This window comes from Trichomonas vaginalis, chromosome I (genome assembly GCF_026262505.1).
Source record: "Trichomonas vaginalis G3 chromosome I, whole genome shotgun sequence".
Classification (NCBI taxonomy): domain Eukaryota; phylum Parabasalia; order Trichomonadida; family Trichomonadidae; genus Trichomonas; species Trichomonas vaginalis.
Genome location: NC_067203.1, coordinates 7,479,072 through 7,495,949, shown reverse-complemented (window position 1 = coordinate 7,495,949; position 16,878 = coordinate 7,479,072). Strand labels below are relative to the sequence as shown.

Genomic DNA, 16,878 nt, shown 5'->3' with positions numbered 1-16,878 from the left:
CTTTTTGAAGGATAATAAGAATTCTTCTAAATGTTGTATTTTTATAATTTGATTGATTTTTTTACTATTTCATTAATCTTTTATGAATAATAATTATTTTTAATATATGTGCTATTAAAATTTCAAATTTTGACTAATATATCTAAGTTATCTGAACGAAACATTTAGAAAATATCATACTTACATTGAAATAGCAAGTAGAGCATATTAATAGCAAGTTTCTTGGCTTTATATCTATCATCTATTGTTGTTTGATCAAACAAAATTCACTCTATTATATGGTGTCAATTAATTAAAACAATTTTTAATAGTTATTTATTTAGTGCGAATAAGTGCAAACTCATAAATGAATAACTTAATAGTAGAAATGAATTATCTGATATAAATCTCACATTTTGTCCATCAGAAATACCTTAATTGCATACGCATAACTATTAGTAATACGTCTGGAGTGTCAATTAATAACAATCCCACAACAAGTAAAATTCAGATTTTTATTAAACTTATTTTTTCCTAAAAGTTTTCTCAAATTACTATATATACATATGTGGATAAAATAATAGTAATATTGTAAAAAATTAGATAATTTTTTTTATTTGAGAACCTCTCAAAAGTTCATTCAATTTATCAATTGTTTCAGTTTGATGTATATTCATTTCTGGAGCCTAAAACTTTAGCAATCATGACAATATCATATTCTCTTTCTAACTACGCAATGTAAGGGTATCCTTAATTCCGGATATTGAATTTATAACAAATATTAAGGATAAATGGTTTAAACAACAAAACCACCTCACTAAAGTTCTTTGTAGATTAATGATTAAAACTGAGGAAAAAGAATTTAACGGGTTTAAATATCATCCGTGTAAAATTTTAGAACTTGGTAACGAAAAACTTCAGAAAAAATTAAACGAAAGACTATCAAAAGATAAAGTTGAAAGAGTAAATAAACTCGCTAAAGGTAATGGTAATGATGAAGAAGAATTTGATGAGTTCAACATTGAACTTTAAGAAACTAATGATTATTTGAATTTATGAAATCAATTATTTGATTCATTCTTTCTTCAATCTCTTCTATTCTTTTTGTTAAATCATCAATTTTCATTAATGAGGTGATTCTTGATTGAGGAATAGATTTCAAACTAACCACTCCTTTTATTTTTGAAATTTTGAATCCATCAACTTTAAACATTTTATTCAATTTACACGTTGTCAATTCTTCAAATAATTTTTTATTATTAGCATAATAGTCATTAAATTCTTCAACAGATGAAAAAATTTTTATTTCAGTAATTGATTTAACAACGTTTATTTTTTGTTGAACATTTTCATTTATTTCTTCCTCCTCTGTTTCATTTATCATTAAATAAAAATTAGAATATAAGTGATGAAATATATTTTTTTAATTAATATTAAATCAGAAATGGCGGCAGGATTCTTTAAAAAATTATGGGATGGAATTAAGAAAGCTGCGGGTTGGGTTTATAAAAAGATTATTAAACCCGTTGCAAACTTTTTGGCACCAGTAGCGAAAACGGCAGGAACTATCATAGGTGGGGTATTAGGTACTAAAGCAGGTAATCCAGCGATGGGAGCACAAGCAGGTAACGCAGTTGGTGGAATTGCTGAAGGAATACTTAATAAAATGGGAGGTAGATAGTGGAAAAATAAATAAATATTATTTTTATCTTAGTATCGGTTGTAGTCTTTGATAAACTTTTTCTCCTTTATTTAAAACTTCTCTTATTGGGGCAGCTTTTGGTGTTATTGATTCAGCAACGTCACTAATTGCTTCTTTATTCTTAAATATCCAATTTGCCCCCTTCTTCAATGTTTCCCAAACTTTACTCGCTCCTCTTTTTACTCTATCCCACAGTTTCTTAAATATACCTGCAGCCATAGTTGATTATTTCATTAAAATTAAAAATTCATTTTCATCTTTAATTTTTGATTTTTTATTTATTAATAAATGACGACTAACTATTTGGTGCCAAACACTAAACCGATTAATGGAAATGTGTTTCATTCATTCGAAAAGATAAATGAAATATTCGCAAAGAATGACGGTAGAAGATATTATTAGAGAACTTGAAAGTTCATGCTATGACTCTGATGCTCCATATTTTGATGATAAACAAGCTCATTTAAGAATTACAAATCCGGCTCATGATGTGAACCAATTAGGTGACACATATATTAAACGCAAAGTTAAAGCAACTCTAGTTTCAAATAAAGCTTTCACATGTGATGCCGCTTTTAAATGCATGCGTTTATTCGTTGGTTACAAATCATCAAATATCAAAGCTTTAAAAATTAGAAGTAGAAACCGAAAGAGGTGATGCCGGTTATCTTCAGATGGATTGCGCCCGTGAATCTTTCGCATTTGCAACATATAAACCAAAATCAGAAAGGAAAGTTAAAAAGTTTGTTCATTCGTTATATAATAATGTTCAAAAATATGATAACTCAGTATGTGGTAAATATATTGACCCTTCAGAAGTTTTCAAGAAAGCAAATGAAGAAGTTGATGTCACTTTTGATATGATTATTCCGGTAAATGATTTGTTAGCATTTCAGGCGTTCGATGATTATCCTAAATCATTTGGTGATATCATTCTTAAATATTATGTTTTCAGGGATACTTTAGTATTTTGTCAGGTTGACCCGTTAAGAGTTGCTGATTTACAAAATTACGTTTATGAAAAGATAACTGATGAAAATTATGAAAAGATTATGAATCATGTTTATAAATATGATCGCAAATTCCAACAAATCGGACTTCCTGCCAAATTAATTACAAGCTTAGCCGCTACATCTGCTGACGCAACAGTTGATGACGTTATTATTTCATGCACAAAGATGGAAGTTTTAGAGGATAAATGCATTACACCAGGATACGGTTTAATTGAAGAATCAGTTAAAGCAATACCACGTTTATTCAGTAAGGAAGATCCATTCATGATTCCAGCTCAACATATTGACGTTCGTTCACTAAATGGAGGTTGCATCACTCCTGAAGGTATTAGCTCAGATTTCTCATACGCTCTTCATAATGTTACAGATGTTGTGTTAACATTTCCGAAGAATGCAATGCAAAGAACAGTTTTAGAAAATCCAATGCTTCGAGGTCTTCAGGTCACTATAGATTCCAGAAACTTCCCCGATCAAGCGATGACCACAGTGGGCGACATATTCTTTACACGTATGCTTCAAGCTTCTGATTTAGATGGAGTGAATGAATGCACAGAAGAATACGAGGACTCATTAACTAGACCACTGAATGCAGATGATGGCACGCCATTAGCTAGAACATGGAAAGACCAAACTTCATTCTTATGCACTATTCCAGTTCAACGTGATGGGAGCGGGTATATTCTTTGATGGATTAGAAACTTTCAACTCACAAGTTACAGTACAAGTGAAAGCTTATCCAATCATTCAGGGTGAAAATGACACTTACTGTTCAAAGGTGACAAATCCTCCTCAGGTTTGGTTTACTAGGACTACATATTGGACATGGACACCGGATGAAGGTTTGAAATATCATCCAACAGGTACACCACCACAGTATAGAAGTTCATATGATGAAATATTGATGAATAGAAATGTTTAAAATTATAAATTTATTTTTGATTAAATGGATTTTAAATTCATACACTCCTTATGAAGAATTAGCAGGAGTATATAATACATACATAGATGATATGATTAATGAAGCATTGAGTGATAATAGAAATGCTCTATCTAAGGAAAAATTAATGAAAATTCCATATTCTGAATGTTACTTAAATTCAATCACTGCAGCAATTGGTAAACAAAATAAAGGTAAAACATTAACGATATTAAAACAAATTATCATTATTGCTAACACTTCCCCCTATTCACATGTGTTAATTTATATCAACCGTTCAGGTTCCCCTTCAGATGATACATTTGAATCTTTAAAAGCATTTAATCAAAATTCCAATTATTTATATCACAAGAAGAAGCAGAAGATTTATTTAAAAAACTTTTTAATGTATAAAGAATTATATAATACAATCAAGAAGCAAAGGATTAGAGGATAAAATTATTGATAAACAACAGGATGAAATTATTTGAAACACTTTCTATTTCAAATTTTGATAGAGAATTTTTGCATTCACTCATTTTCTAGATGATGCAGTGAAATCAAAACTAATAACAAATGAGAAATCATATTTTAATCAGTTATTAACTCAATGTCGACACATTCAGTGTTCATTCTTCATGGCTGTTCAATACTTCAAAGCATTAAGCACAAACATTAAATCAAATCTATCAACCCTTTTCATTTTCAGTGGGTTTAGTCGTCAACAGTTTGAACGTTATGCTTTATCAAGTGAATTTACCAATGAGCATTAATGAACTTTACACACAATATCAGCAATTAGGTGAACATGGAAAAATAATAGTTGATTTAAATAAAGGAGGTGTTAAATTTGATTAACTTTTTATAATTAATTTTTATTTTTTATTTATAATTAAACATGACAGAAATAGCAAATCTTCTACAGGTTCCATTAAAACAAGGAACAACAAAAAGGGTGCATAGAATAGAACTATGAAAGTTCCTGATGGAATGAAAGAATTAGTTCATATTGTTGCTGGTCTTCAAAAGATGTTAAACAAATGAGAAACGTTTTAAACATTACCAGAAGCTCAAGCATATGCAAACGTCAAGGTCCAAATTGGGAAGCACACGAAGCAGACATTACGGGTCCAAATGGAAAACCTGATGGTATAAATGAAGTTTTCGTTACTGATGGTCAAGGTAATATTAAAGTCATAAATGGTTATAAATTAACTATAACTGATTATCCTAAACGTAAAGCATATAATGAACGTTATCCTATGCAATTTGATGAAAATGGAAAAGCTGTTAAACAATACATTGGAGAAGGTGAAAATGGTCCAATTAATTCATACCGTTATAATCCATATTCTTATTTCAATGAAGAATTAAATGCTATTGAAGAGGGACCGGATGGATTACCACGATATTCTAACCAGTTTGATGGTCAATATGCAAATATTAGACCTGAAATTTCAGCTAAGAAATTCTTTAAAGTTGCTTTATTCGATCCAGTTTTCGCAAATGTTAAAGATGAACTTAAACAGCAATTCCAACCAATTATAGTAGCAAGAATTGCATCAGGTGCTTTATCTCAAGCATTCAAAGATTTAATTAAGAAACCATTATATCAGCAACGAGGTTTAACTTATGATTTAGTTAAGGAATCAGATAAAAGAAAATTTGAGAAATCAGATGATTATAAGAATGCAATTAATGAATATATTAGGTCTATTAATTACAATGAACCAGCTAAAAATCAACTTCAAGAACAAATACAGGGAATAATAGATTCAAAACTTCCAGCAAAATAAAAGTTTAAATATATTTTTTTATTCGATTATAAATGAGAAGACGTTTCACTAGTCAAAAGAACACTAACGCAAAAGCAGAGATTACGGTTGGTTATAACGTAAATGATGATAAATCACGAATTATTCAAAATGTTAAAGTTAATGTTAGCCCTGAATTAACAAGGTCAGCAACTCAACCAAATTTATTAACTCGTGACTTACCGAAAAAGGAGGAGGAGCAAAATAAAGAAGATGGAGACCCAATCATTTTATCTGAACCCGGTAAAGAACCTGTTGAAATTCCCACTTATCCAACATACCCCCGCCTCTTTCATCAAACATCGAGAACCCATATAAAATAGACATTAATTCTGAATTAATGAAAATTTACCGTGATATAATAATTAATAATTATGATTCAATAATAAATTTAATTGATCAATCCGGTTTAATTATTTTACCTTATGAATCATTAATTCACATTATCGCCATTCTTTGTGATGTTCAAGATTCAGACGTTAAGATTCAATTTTTCATAGATGATGAGGTTTCATGCTGCGGAACAGTTGCAAAAATAAATCCTATAAAGGATATTAGCACAATTAAGATATCAAAGAACGGAACAACAACTGAACTTCATTTAACATATAATGATATTTATAATAAAATAGTTGATGAATATAAAATATCACTTGAAAAATTCTTTGTTAAGGCTATTTAATATTCAAGCATTAACATTATCGAATAATAATCCTTTGAATCATAATCAATAATAATTGACCTTTCACCAGTTTCTATCGTTTGTTTTATTTCTTTTTGTTCCCCACTATCCGGATCGGTCATTGTAATTGTTTTTGTTATAGTATCAGCTTTATCTTTAACTTCAATCTTTTTTCCATCGGGATATTTAAACCAAAATTCCAAAAATTCGATATTGTCAATCTGTTCATATTTTAATCTATCAATTACATTTTTAATACCATCTGAAAATCTTATGAAATGGTCATTATATGGGTTTGATTGAACTAAATTTGAATGAAGTGAAATATAACCTGTTGATGAATATGACACTGACTCATATTTTCTGAAAACACTAAAATTTATAACATGAATGAATTTCTTATTCGTTGAATTTATGAATTCTTGAGGTAATCTTATTCTAGTTTTATTTATCACTGGAAAATAACGCTTTACCATATTTTTAATCGTAATAAAAAATGTCAATTATCAATATTATTTCGAATAATAACTGTGAATTAAATTTAACAGTTAGCGGAATTTATAATGTTACTCTCGTTTCTGTGAGTGGTAAATTTAATCCCATTCTTTTAGACCCTTCAGATTATATATCATTTATTAAAGATGACCATGAGCCGCATAGCGGCGGGGTCGTAGACCTTGAAAAAACGTATGATATGTATATAAATAATGTGATAGCGAAATGGGATATTAACATGATTTTAAGTTATTTAAATGAATCATTTATCGTATGGTATGAAGAAAATTTTAAATCAAAACCTGATAAACTTTTTGAACTTGATGAAATAAATAACCTTATTAAATTTCCGCTGAAAATTAAATTTTGTACTCCTCATCTTCGTTCATTGTTGGGGATATTAAATTTTGAAAAAGATGTTGGGGATGTTTTGTATTCTGACACTGGTTCCAATTTCATTTTAATCAAATGTGATAAAGTTAATACCCCAATGAGATTTTCACATCAAACATTAGACCCTAACTCTTACCCATCAATACAAAACATTTTATCCATCAACTTAAACACATTTTCTTTATCATATCCGTTTCAATTATCCGGGAATTCATTTATTCTTCATTCAAAAGATTTATCAAATATTAAATTTAGAATAACTGACCTATTTGATTGTGATTTAGAATTTATGAATGAAATATTATGGCAATTTCAAATAGAGAAAATAGCTGATGAGATAACGGATTAAATATTTATTTTTAAATCGTAATAAATGATTAAACAACAGCAACTTAAGGCGCAAAGCGCCCAGGTCCTTCAGACCATTACATACGCCATATATGCATATAATTCAAAGACGGCAGAACAAACGCAAAGGTTGAAATATGGAGATTTGGAGATAGTATTGAAAAATGACCATTTCGAATTCGTTTGCAAAGGTGGTGCAGTGATATCAAATATAAAAGAAATTTTATTTATGAATTCAAAAATTAAAGGAATAACGGATGATATAACATCAATTCCACCAGAAGAACAGAGATATTACGCATTAAATGCATTTCCTAAAGTTTTGAAGATTGGAAGATTTAATTTAAATGAGGAATTCATAGAAGGTTTCCTAAATGACATAATGAAGAAGGCAAATTTGGTTTATGTTGATGAAAAAGATAATGAAATTAAAGAAAAGGTTGAATGGTATCATGAATGGACATTGGAGACTTTTAAAGTTAAAGCTGATACAGAATGGGTTTCAGGATGTTTAGACCTTAAAGCAAATAAAACTTATGTTAACGATGAGTTAGAGAAGAAAGCAGATAAAACATATGTTAACGATGAGTTAGAGAAGAAAGCAGATAAGGAAAAAGCTATTTCATTCATTAATACTGAGTTAGCAAAGAAAGCTGATATATCATTTGTTAATGAAGAAATAAAACAATCAGAGGTCTATTTTACTCCACCATTTTTAAATTTTATGAAATCATCAGATAAAACCTTTGATATAGATTCTTTTGAATGGATATGTTTCGATAGAGTGACCATGTATTTATTTTATACAGCTGGGTGCTTTATTATTTTAAAACAAATGATTTTAAAAACTATGAATCATTTACTCCATCTGTTTGAATCCTGATACACGAAAGCCAATCATTAATCCAAGAATTTTATATGTTGAATATAATAACGGTAAATTTATGGAATGATAACGGTTGGAGATGATTTTTGCCCTTGTTATTCATTCGATTGTATCCAATGGTTCAAATGTAATTTAAATCAAGATGCTAAATTTAAATATCCAAATAATCCTATTAGATGCGTTAATAATAAATGGGTACTAATTTATGAAGTCAATCAAATTTTCATTAGTGAGGATGGGATAAATTATTATATGTTTAGTATGATGTCATCAGATTTGGAAATTGATTATACAAGTAAGTGGTATTACATTAACAACATGTATTTTATCCTACAAAATGATAAAATTTATAGATCATTCAATACCACAAGGTCAATTTGAACAAATTTTTCAAGCTGATGGAGACATTGAAGCTTTATGTTATGCTTCAAATGTTTGTGTTCTTGTTTCAGGTGGTATGGTCTATTCATATCCTGTAAGTTATAACAGACATATTTATTTATCACAAGATTTTTCACAGGATCCAGAGAAAACACCAAGTTGGGAATTGGTTTATTCATTCACTCCAAAACTTACTCGAAATTATAGATTTACTAATTTATTTTATATTGATGGGTATTTCATTGCTTTAGGATGTGGTGATTTAGTAAATATCAGTAGTGATGGAAGAAACTGGTCTGAAATCACAAAATTTCAAGATGTTAGAAAAGCAATTTTCAAAAATAATACGTTAATATTGATGACAAGACCATTTTAATTTCTACCCAGTTTCAATATTATATAATAAATTCAATATTCATAATGGATTAAATACAATTCTTGAGATGATTTACCCCATTGGTTCAATATATACATCAATGAATTCAACAAATCCAGCTGATGTATTCGGTTTCGGTACATGGCAACAAATAACCGATCGTTTCCTCTATTGTGCTAATAGTTCAAAACAAACCGGTGGAAGTAAAAAGATTACTGGCGAAAATTTACCTGCTCATAGTCATTATGTTAATTTAAACACTCAAGACTCGGGCTGGCATAGTCATACTTATACTAATTCGTTTGAATATCCTGATGGAAATAATGGATTTCCTGATGGATGGTCTGATAGAGACGCTAGCAGGGGTAAATATTGGTACGGTAATAAAAATAGATGGAATGAAGGATATACTTCAAACGGTTCGGGTACACATTCACATAACGTTTCAGGATATACACAAACGACAGGAAGAGGTACAGATTACATGCCACCTTATATGACAGTTTATGCATGGTTTCGCGTTCAATGAACGCTCAATGTTTGTTTCACAAACTTTAGAACGGCATAATTTAAATTTTTATTTTAGTATAAATGAAGATTCTACCATATGGTGTTATTGGAAGAGATAAAGATGAAAACCCAATATTTGATCCAAAGTTAAAATTAAAGTTTACTGACAAGACAACAACTTGAAAAGTTACTGAAACCAAAACAGAATGAAAAAGAGAAAAAATGAGAAATGAGAAAATGAGAAAGAAAAAAATTTAAATTATGCAATTTTATTTTTATCATAAATGACAAAATTAATTAAGCCAACTATTTCTAAATTAATGATACCAATGAAATCATTTCATGGAGTACTTATCCCAGGTTCTTCACAATTAGCCGGGGCAAGTGTTGTGGCTCAAGGTGGAACATTAGCGAATCCATTCAAATTAACTAAAGATGAACTTAATAAAATGATGATAAAATAACTGATAACAAAATTTTATTTTTATATAAATGGATACCCCACAAGCTCAAAATTTACCACGAATCATAACAAGGGAGGAAATGATAAAAATGATGCAAGAACGAATTAAAAACAACAAACCACGAAAACCGAGAAGATGCGGTTATGCAGTAATGATGGAAAGAAGAACCCAGAAGGGTTCGGCGTCTCGAAGAGACGTTGTCGAAGAGGAATAAAAATTAAATTTGGATTGAGTTTAAAAATTCATCTTTATTAAATTCATCTCTTCCAATCAATTTATTTATTCTATTAAATTCTTTTATTTTTGCTTCACTCAGTTTAAGGATTGAACGGTAAGTTTCTAATTTTTCGATTATTTCTTTCCTCTCTTTATCATTCTCATTACTTTAGTTTTATGGCATCAGCCCCACCGCATTGCGGCTTCTTTTTGTAATAGCATATTTTTGATTTAATTCTGTTTAGTTTCTTTTTATATTCATTGTCTGGACTCTGAATCTTAATTGAATCAGGACTCTTGGCTGCTTTGTTGTCACTCATTTCTTACGAAATAAAAAAAATTAAATATTATTTAAATATAATGGAGTAATAAAATAAATCGGAATTTCTATTAATTTATTGTCAACTTCAACTAATGCATTGCCGTTAATATATCTAACAAATTCAGCTATTGTGTCAAATCTTCGTCTTCTTTTTGTCATTGATTTATCAGTTTTTCCATAATCGAGATGAATCAAAACTTTATCCCCTTGTTTAAAATTCATGAGCCCCGAATTAATTTGTTCACGTTTAACATCATTTAACCTTTCCATTTGTTTTCTAATATATTCCCATTCTTTTGAAATATCATTTTTCATTTCCACTGGTTTCATGTTTATAGTTCTATGCCATGTATTATTGTAATAATATACTAACTGCTGTATGATGGAGTCATGATTTCCATCCCAGTATATCTGACCGTTAACCCCTAACGCATCTCTAAGAGTTCTCATTACCGCATCAACTATTTTATTATGAAACGTATATGGAGAGGATGAAAAGTAAAAATTAATTTGTGGGAAATAATGAATCATAGCTGCCTGAAATCCTTTATCACCATCACCCCTTATATTATCTACTCTTTCATGATCTAGTAAGTATTGAATAGCTCTTCTTGTTTCCTGTTCTGTTTTCCCTTTCACCGGAATGCAATATAAATATCTAGTGTTAATGTTAATGGCAAATAAATAAGTAACGTTTCCTTTTGAATATTCCAGATGATCGATTTCGTATGAATATGGATATGGTGCAAATGAAGGGCGACTAAATTTTTCCTTTAACGGTTGAATTTTCGGGTCAATTGGTTTATTTAATATCTTGAAATCCTTTTTAAAATCTTTTTGCTTCTTTAATGTTTGAAATGGATATAATAAAGTGAATGATGAAGGATTAACTGAAGGAGGAGGTACTACCGTTGGAGGTTTTGGTGTTGCAAGTGGTTTAATTTTATCTGCTTTGATTTTGGATGATGAAGTTTTAGTTGTTGATTTTCCTTTCATTAATTCTGGATTTATTCTATTCATTTGTTTTAAATATGCTGTATATAAAGGTTTGATATACTTTCCCGCTTCGAGTTTATGTTGAAGGATGAATTCCAAAAGTTGATCTTCATTTAAAAGTCGGGCTGAATATGGTTTAACTAATGAATCATAAATTAAAGCTTGTGCATCATTTATGGTCTGAAGGACCTGGGCGTTTTGCACCTTTAGCTGTTGAACATTTGCTACTTTCTCTTTTGGTGTTGTTTTCGGCTTTTTCTTCTTTGGCTTTTGTTCCTTTGGCTTTTGCGGCTCAGGATTATATAATTTATATAATTCATCAATATCTTCTTCTGTTAATACTTTATTTTTGAAATCTTTCAACTGTTTAAGTTGTGATTTAGTTTTTCCCTTTGTATATTTATTATTTTTAATTTTGTCTTTAATTTCAGAAATTATTTTATCATGATATTTCAAAATTTCATTTTTATAATATGGATAATAATAATCCATATCATCACCTGTTATATTTTTATTATGTTTTTGGAGATATGATTTTAATTCATAATAATTAAGAAAATTTTGATTAAGTACTAAATCATCAATTAAATTTTCTAAATCTGCGTTATCCATTTATATAAAAATAAAATAAATGTTTTAAGGGTGCCCACCTCTTTGAATCATAGTATCAAAACCATTATTTACATATTGAATCGCATCATTAACGGTTCCTCCTTCTAAAACGGTATCAAATGGTGGAGTCCAGATTTCCTGATGATGATCATAAAATCCAGCAAAATTAACCGTATTATTAGGTAAAATATGAATCTCAGCGGTATATCTTCTATCTAAATTTGGATGCCTTATATGTATACCATTACTGCCCGGATAAAATCTCAAACCTTGATTTTGTTGACGCATCAAATTATTGAAATTTCTTTCTTCAGGGGTGAATGTTCTTCTCCGTTGATGCTGTGGTGGTGGCGGGATTTGAAAAATTCGTTGTGGTTGATTATTTGGAATCTGAAAGTTAAAACCATTTGGTATAAATCGATTTGGTTCCTTTTGTCTCTTCTGTGGCATTTTATTAAAAATAAAATTTTAAATTGTATTAAATAAATGGCATACAACATCCATTTTCACAACATACAGCCTTAGTGTGTGCTCCTGTTAATGCAGTCTTACTGTTTCAAATTCTGGATCTATCATTATTGATTCCACTAATGGAAAGTCTACCTTATTTATGTCCACGTCTTCTGGTTGAGGATCACAATAATAGAAATCAATATTAACATTTAACATTCTCGCTAATCTCTCACTTTCTGATGAAATGTCAAACCCTTCATATGCATCTATTGCTTCATTTAAATAGCTTCTACGAGTTTTAGGATTAACACCATCAGGAATGTTATAGAAGCGTTTAAATAACCTTCTACCTTCTGCTCTAATTTGATTATCATTCATTTTAGCTGTTCCGTTTTTGTTCATTTATGTAAGAATAAAAAATTAAAAAATAAATAAAAAATAAAGTTTATTTTTTAAAGCCCATAAAATGAATTAAGAACACATAAATTTTTATCATCTGCGACGTGACGAATACATTTTAATTTACTCAAGAATGCGTACCCTGATACATTAAATCTAATTCCTGTCTTATTTAATTTCACAACTTTGAAAAGGAATGTATGAATAGCTATAAAATGATGAGAAGATGTTTTATGGGTTGCTTCCATTTTTTCTGAAATAAATGAATAAATATAATGTTTATAAGTTTTCATATCTTTTATGTTCTTAATAACGAATGGTATAGACCTTTCAACTTCATCTTCCTTCGGTGCTGTTCTTTCATATGAAACATTATTAGTATCTTCAACAATGAAACCGCAATCACATAAAATTTTATATGTTCCAATGGTTTCTTTTGATATTTTATCTAATAAATCAAAAACTTTATCAACACCTGTGCATTTATTTAAATAATAATTTGTGTAAATATCATGATCTTCTTTCTTAATCGTATTAGTTGCATATGTCACGTTTTTAAGAGCTTTTTTGAATTTTTCGGAATCTAAAGGTGGTGAAAGCAGGATACAGGGGTATTCTTCATTATCAATAAATTGTAACTTATGTTTACGAATAAATTTAGTACCTTCTTCTGAAAGTGTTTCGTCTATTTCACCATCTAATAAATTTTGTGTTGATTCTGAGACATAATTTTTATATCTTTCTTCATGAGATTTCTGTACTTCTGATTCTGAAGCTGGGATATTCATTAAACCCTCTACTTCATTTTCATTATATTTTTCAACTTCTCTTAATTCCTTAATTTTTTCATCTATTTCATCTCTTATTTTTTTCAGTCTTTCAATTTCATTGTATTCATCATCTTTAATCCGTTCTTCATAATATTCAGGGAAAACATCAGGTTCTTTAGGTTTTTCTTCTTCAGATGTGGGATATAAGAAATTTATAACATCATCTTTATTCATTTTTCCATCATAATCTAAATCATTTAATAACTCGGCAAATTTTTGACAATTTCTTAAATAATATTTATTAACTTCATAACCCACCTCCTCTAATATATCCTTTATTTCCTCGTTTGTGAATCCTAATTTTTTAACGTTGTTAGTTTTGACGCTCATTTCATACAAAATAAAAAAATAAAATAATAAACATAACTAAGTTTTAATTTTTCGTAAGACATGAATTTTTAAAGTTTATTTTTTATTCATGAAAATAATTATTTCTAATTTCTTTTACTCTCTCGTATATACTAGATTTAAAGAATTCAGAACAATTCCCATAATCTCCTAAATGTTTTCTTATCTTATTGGTTTTCCATTCATTATATGAAACTGTATAAACTTTATCTTTATCTTTGCATCTTTCATCACTTCCAATATATTTATATTTCAATTTTGATTTATTGGTTTCATATTCATTAACGTTTAATAATTCACAGTCTTCCTTTTTAAATATATGTTTTATGTATTCAGGATTAACAATTCTATAATATTGCTTCCCTTTAAATCTTTGAATATAAACAGGAACACCATCCTCTAAAATTCGATAATCTATTTTATCTGGTTTTACTTGTTGGGTCATTTATGTAAGAATAAAAAAATAAATTATTTTAAAAATAACTTTAATTTTTTTAATGGTTTATAAATAAATATATTTTTATTTTTTATTTCATTATGTATGGGCTGAGTGTAAATGTCTTACAATTTTGAAAATTTTTTAAATCTTGATTTATTCAAAAACGTAAGAATAAAAACCGTAAGAATCATACATTTTTTACTTCATATGTTAAAAAATGATACAAAATCGCTCGATATTGTATGAATTCTTACGTTTACAAAAAAAGTCACAAAACCCATCATATCCTACTACTTTTTATATTTAAGTTTTTGAAACAGATTTATTGATTAAAACTATCTAATAATAAGTAAGTATACCTTTATTTTTATTAGATCAATGGTTAATTTTTGTCTGGATGCCATTCACTAAAATCTGGCTTCTTTGCAGGCTTTTCATCCTTCTTTGGCTTATCCTCTCTCTTTGGCTTTTCTTCCTTCTTTGGTTTCTCTTCCTTCTTTGGTTTCTCTTCCTTCTTTGGCTTATCCTCTTTCTTTGGTTTTTCTTCCCTCTTTGGCTTTTCTTCCTTCTTTGGTTTCTCCTCAGCCTTTGGGGCCTCTTCCTTCTTTGGCTGTTCCTCTCTTCTTGGTCTATTTTCTCTCTTTGTCTGGTCAATGATGAAATTATTGCTACCAAATTCAGTAGCTTCTAATGTAACTAAACTATCCTTTAATATTTTGAATCTTCCATTCTCTTTCTTGATCTCTAAGTTCTGGACGTAAAGGTATGAAATTTCCCCAATAACCATTTTACCCTTGAGAACAAGGATTGACTGATCGCCACTTGGTGACTCATGTGCACTCATAAGGCTAATTCTTGATGTGTTAGGAATTGTAACAATCTCTTTCTTTTCCTTATAGATTCCAACTGATTCACCTCTAGAATCTAATCTGATAATAGTAGCCTCATCGTAGTAAAATGAGTTTAAAGATAAACCGTTAACTGTAGTTTTAATATAGTTCTGAATGAATGTTTTTGTTTCAGAAGCGATACTCATCGTTAAAATGAAGTAACAAAAAAGTGACAGATAAATAGTCATATAATAAAGTTAACGGTCACCTCACCTAACTTATGAATTTTGGCAAAACTGTTCTTCTCATCTACTAATATTTTAGTCCAAAATATAATAGTTTTTTTTGTTTGATGAAAAATTTTATTGTCTGACTAAAATTTTGGATGTCTTACAAAATCCTGATTGAATAGTTCTATGTAGTATAAATACATTAATCGAATATTCAAGACACATTACAAAATCATGACAATTGTTTAAGACGTGTATAGCAATTAATTGATCCACAATCAAATTAAACGGCACTACTCTTATCTGTAGGTGAGTAAATATTTTTCTTCACTGTGATGCTAGTTGTTCATGACTTTGTAAACTTTTTATTGAATTATGCTGTCTTATTTTATGTTCTTCATAATATAATGATTTCAAACATATGTGGATATGTGTGTCAGGCAATTGCTATAATCTGGTGCATTTGAATGAAAAATTGCGATATATCTCAAATGGTTTTATCAAAATAATGGGCAAATCTTTTTGTATCAAATAAGCATGAAAAATTTTGATACCAAAAAACAATTACCATATTGATTCAAGATCTTTACCATTTACCATCGTGCATCTTTTGTTCAGCTGTGTATTGAATTTGTTCAATCTTTGGTAGTAATCGTTTTCCACATGCATAACATAGTGTTTTGTTCAATGACTTTAAAGGATATTTTATATTGTAAAACGCAAAAATTATTAATGTCTAATCAAGACAACCATCCAAATAAATTCATCGAATTGCGAAGTAGATGCAAATACTATATAGATGCATGCAATGCATTATATCAGCTAAAAACGGAAAAAGAAGAAGAATTAAACTCAATTTACAAAATGATCAAAACAGAATTGATTGATTCAATGATATGGCATCCTTATGATATTATCAGAGATATTTTAAACTTCATCCCGTTTAATAATCGCTATTTAAAGTCATATTTATTTCTTATCAAACAAATTTATGATGATTATCAAGTCAGAGATATTCTCAACGTTCTCACTGTTCCAAAATTCCTGTTTTACAAAGAATATGGAATTAAATTAAACAAATCTGATAATTTCGAAAACACTAAATTTGAAAATCTTGATATTCATGAAGAAGATACAATATACAGAGCAATTATGTATAACGATCTAAAAAGATTCATTTCATTCACTGAAAGAGAAGGATTTGATAAAGACCAAAAACTTAAAAGCCAATTATATCCATATTC

At 29.0% G+C, this 16,878-nt stretch overlaps 4 protein-coding genes and 3 pseudogenes across 7 annotated transcripts, besides 2 other annotated features; 3 read left to right on the top strand and 4 right to left on the bottom strand.

Moving 5' to 3' along the window:
• Positions 1-1,684: 1,684 nt before the first annotated feature.
• On the bottom strand, positions 1,685-1,900 carry TVAGG3_0946480 (uncharacterized protein; the record flags this gene model as incomplete). Its single annotated transcript, XM_001308521.1, has 1 exon — positions 1,685-1,900. The coding sequence occupies one exon, from the start codon at positions 1,898-1,900 to the stop codon at positions 1,685-1,687; it is 216 nt and encodes a 71-aa protein (XP_001308522.1).
• Positions 1,901-3,764: 1,864 nt separating this feature from the next.
• Positions 3,765-12,105: a mobile genetic element.
• TVAGG3_0946470 lies at positions 5,439-6,106 on the top strand (annotated as a pseudogene). Its single transcript has one exon. A coding segment is annotated over exon 1 (668 nt).
• On the top strand, positions 7,725-8,548 carry TVAGG3_0946460 (annotated as a pseudogene). Its single transcript has one exon. A coding segment is annotated over exon 1 (824 nt).
• TVAGG3_0946450 lies at positions 8,749-9,514 on the top strand (annotated as a pseudogene). The gene has a single exon. A coding segment is annotated over exon 1 (766 nt).
• Positions 10,516-12,105, bottom strand: TVAGG3_0946430 (integrase core domain containing protein family; the record flags this gene model as incomplete). Its single annotated transcript, XM_051253113.1, has 1 exon — positions 10,516-12,105. The coding sequence occupies one exon, from the start codon at positions 12,103-12,105 to the stop codon at positions 10,516-10,518; it is 1,590 nt and encodes a 529-aa protein (XP_051078687.1).
• Positions 12,106-12,129: 24 nt separating this feature from the next.
• Positions 12,130-12,555, bottom strand: TVAGG3_0946410 (uncharacterized protein; the record flags this gene model as incomplete). Its single annotated transcript, XM_001315686.1, has 1 exon — positions 12,130-12,555. The coding sequence occupies one exon, from the start codon at positions 12,553-12,555 to the stop codon at positions 12,130-12,132; it is 426 nt and encodes a 141-aa protein (XP_001315721.1).
• A 1,135-nt stretch (positions 12,556-13,690) lies between these two features.
• Positions 13,691-14,200: a mobile genetic element.
• A 659-nt stretch (positions 14,201-14,859) lies between these two features.
• On the bottom strand, positions 14,860-15,666 carry TVAGG3_0946390 (uncharacterized protein; the record flags this gene model as incomplete). Its single annotated transcript, XM_001315685.2, has 1 exon — positions 14,957-15,610. The coding sequence occupies one exon, from the start codon at positions 15,608-15,610 to the stop codon at positions 14,957-14,959; it is 654 nt and encodes a 217-aa protein (XP_001315720.2).
• Between the last annotated feature and the right edge of the window lie 1,212 nt (positions 15,667-16,878).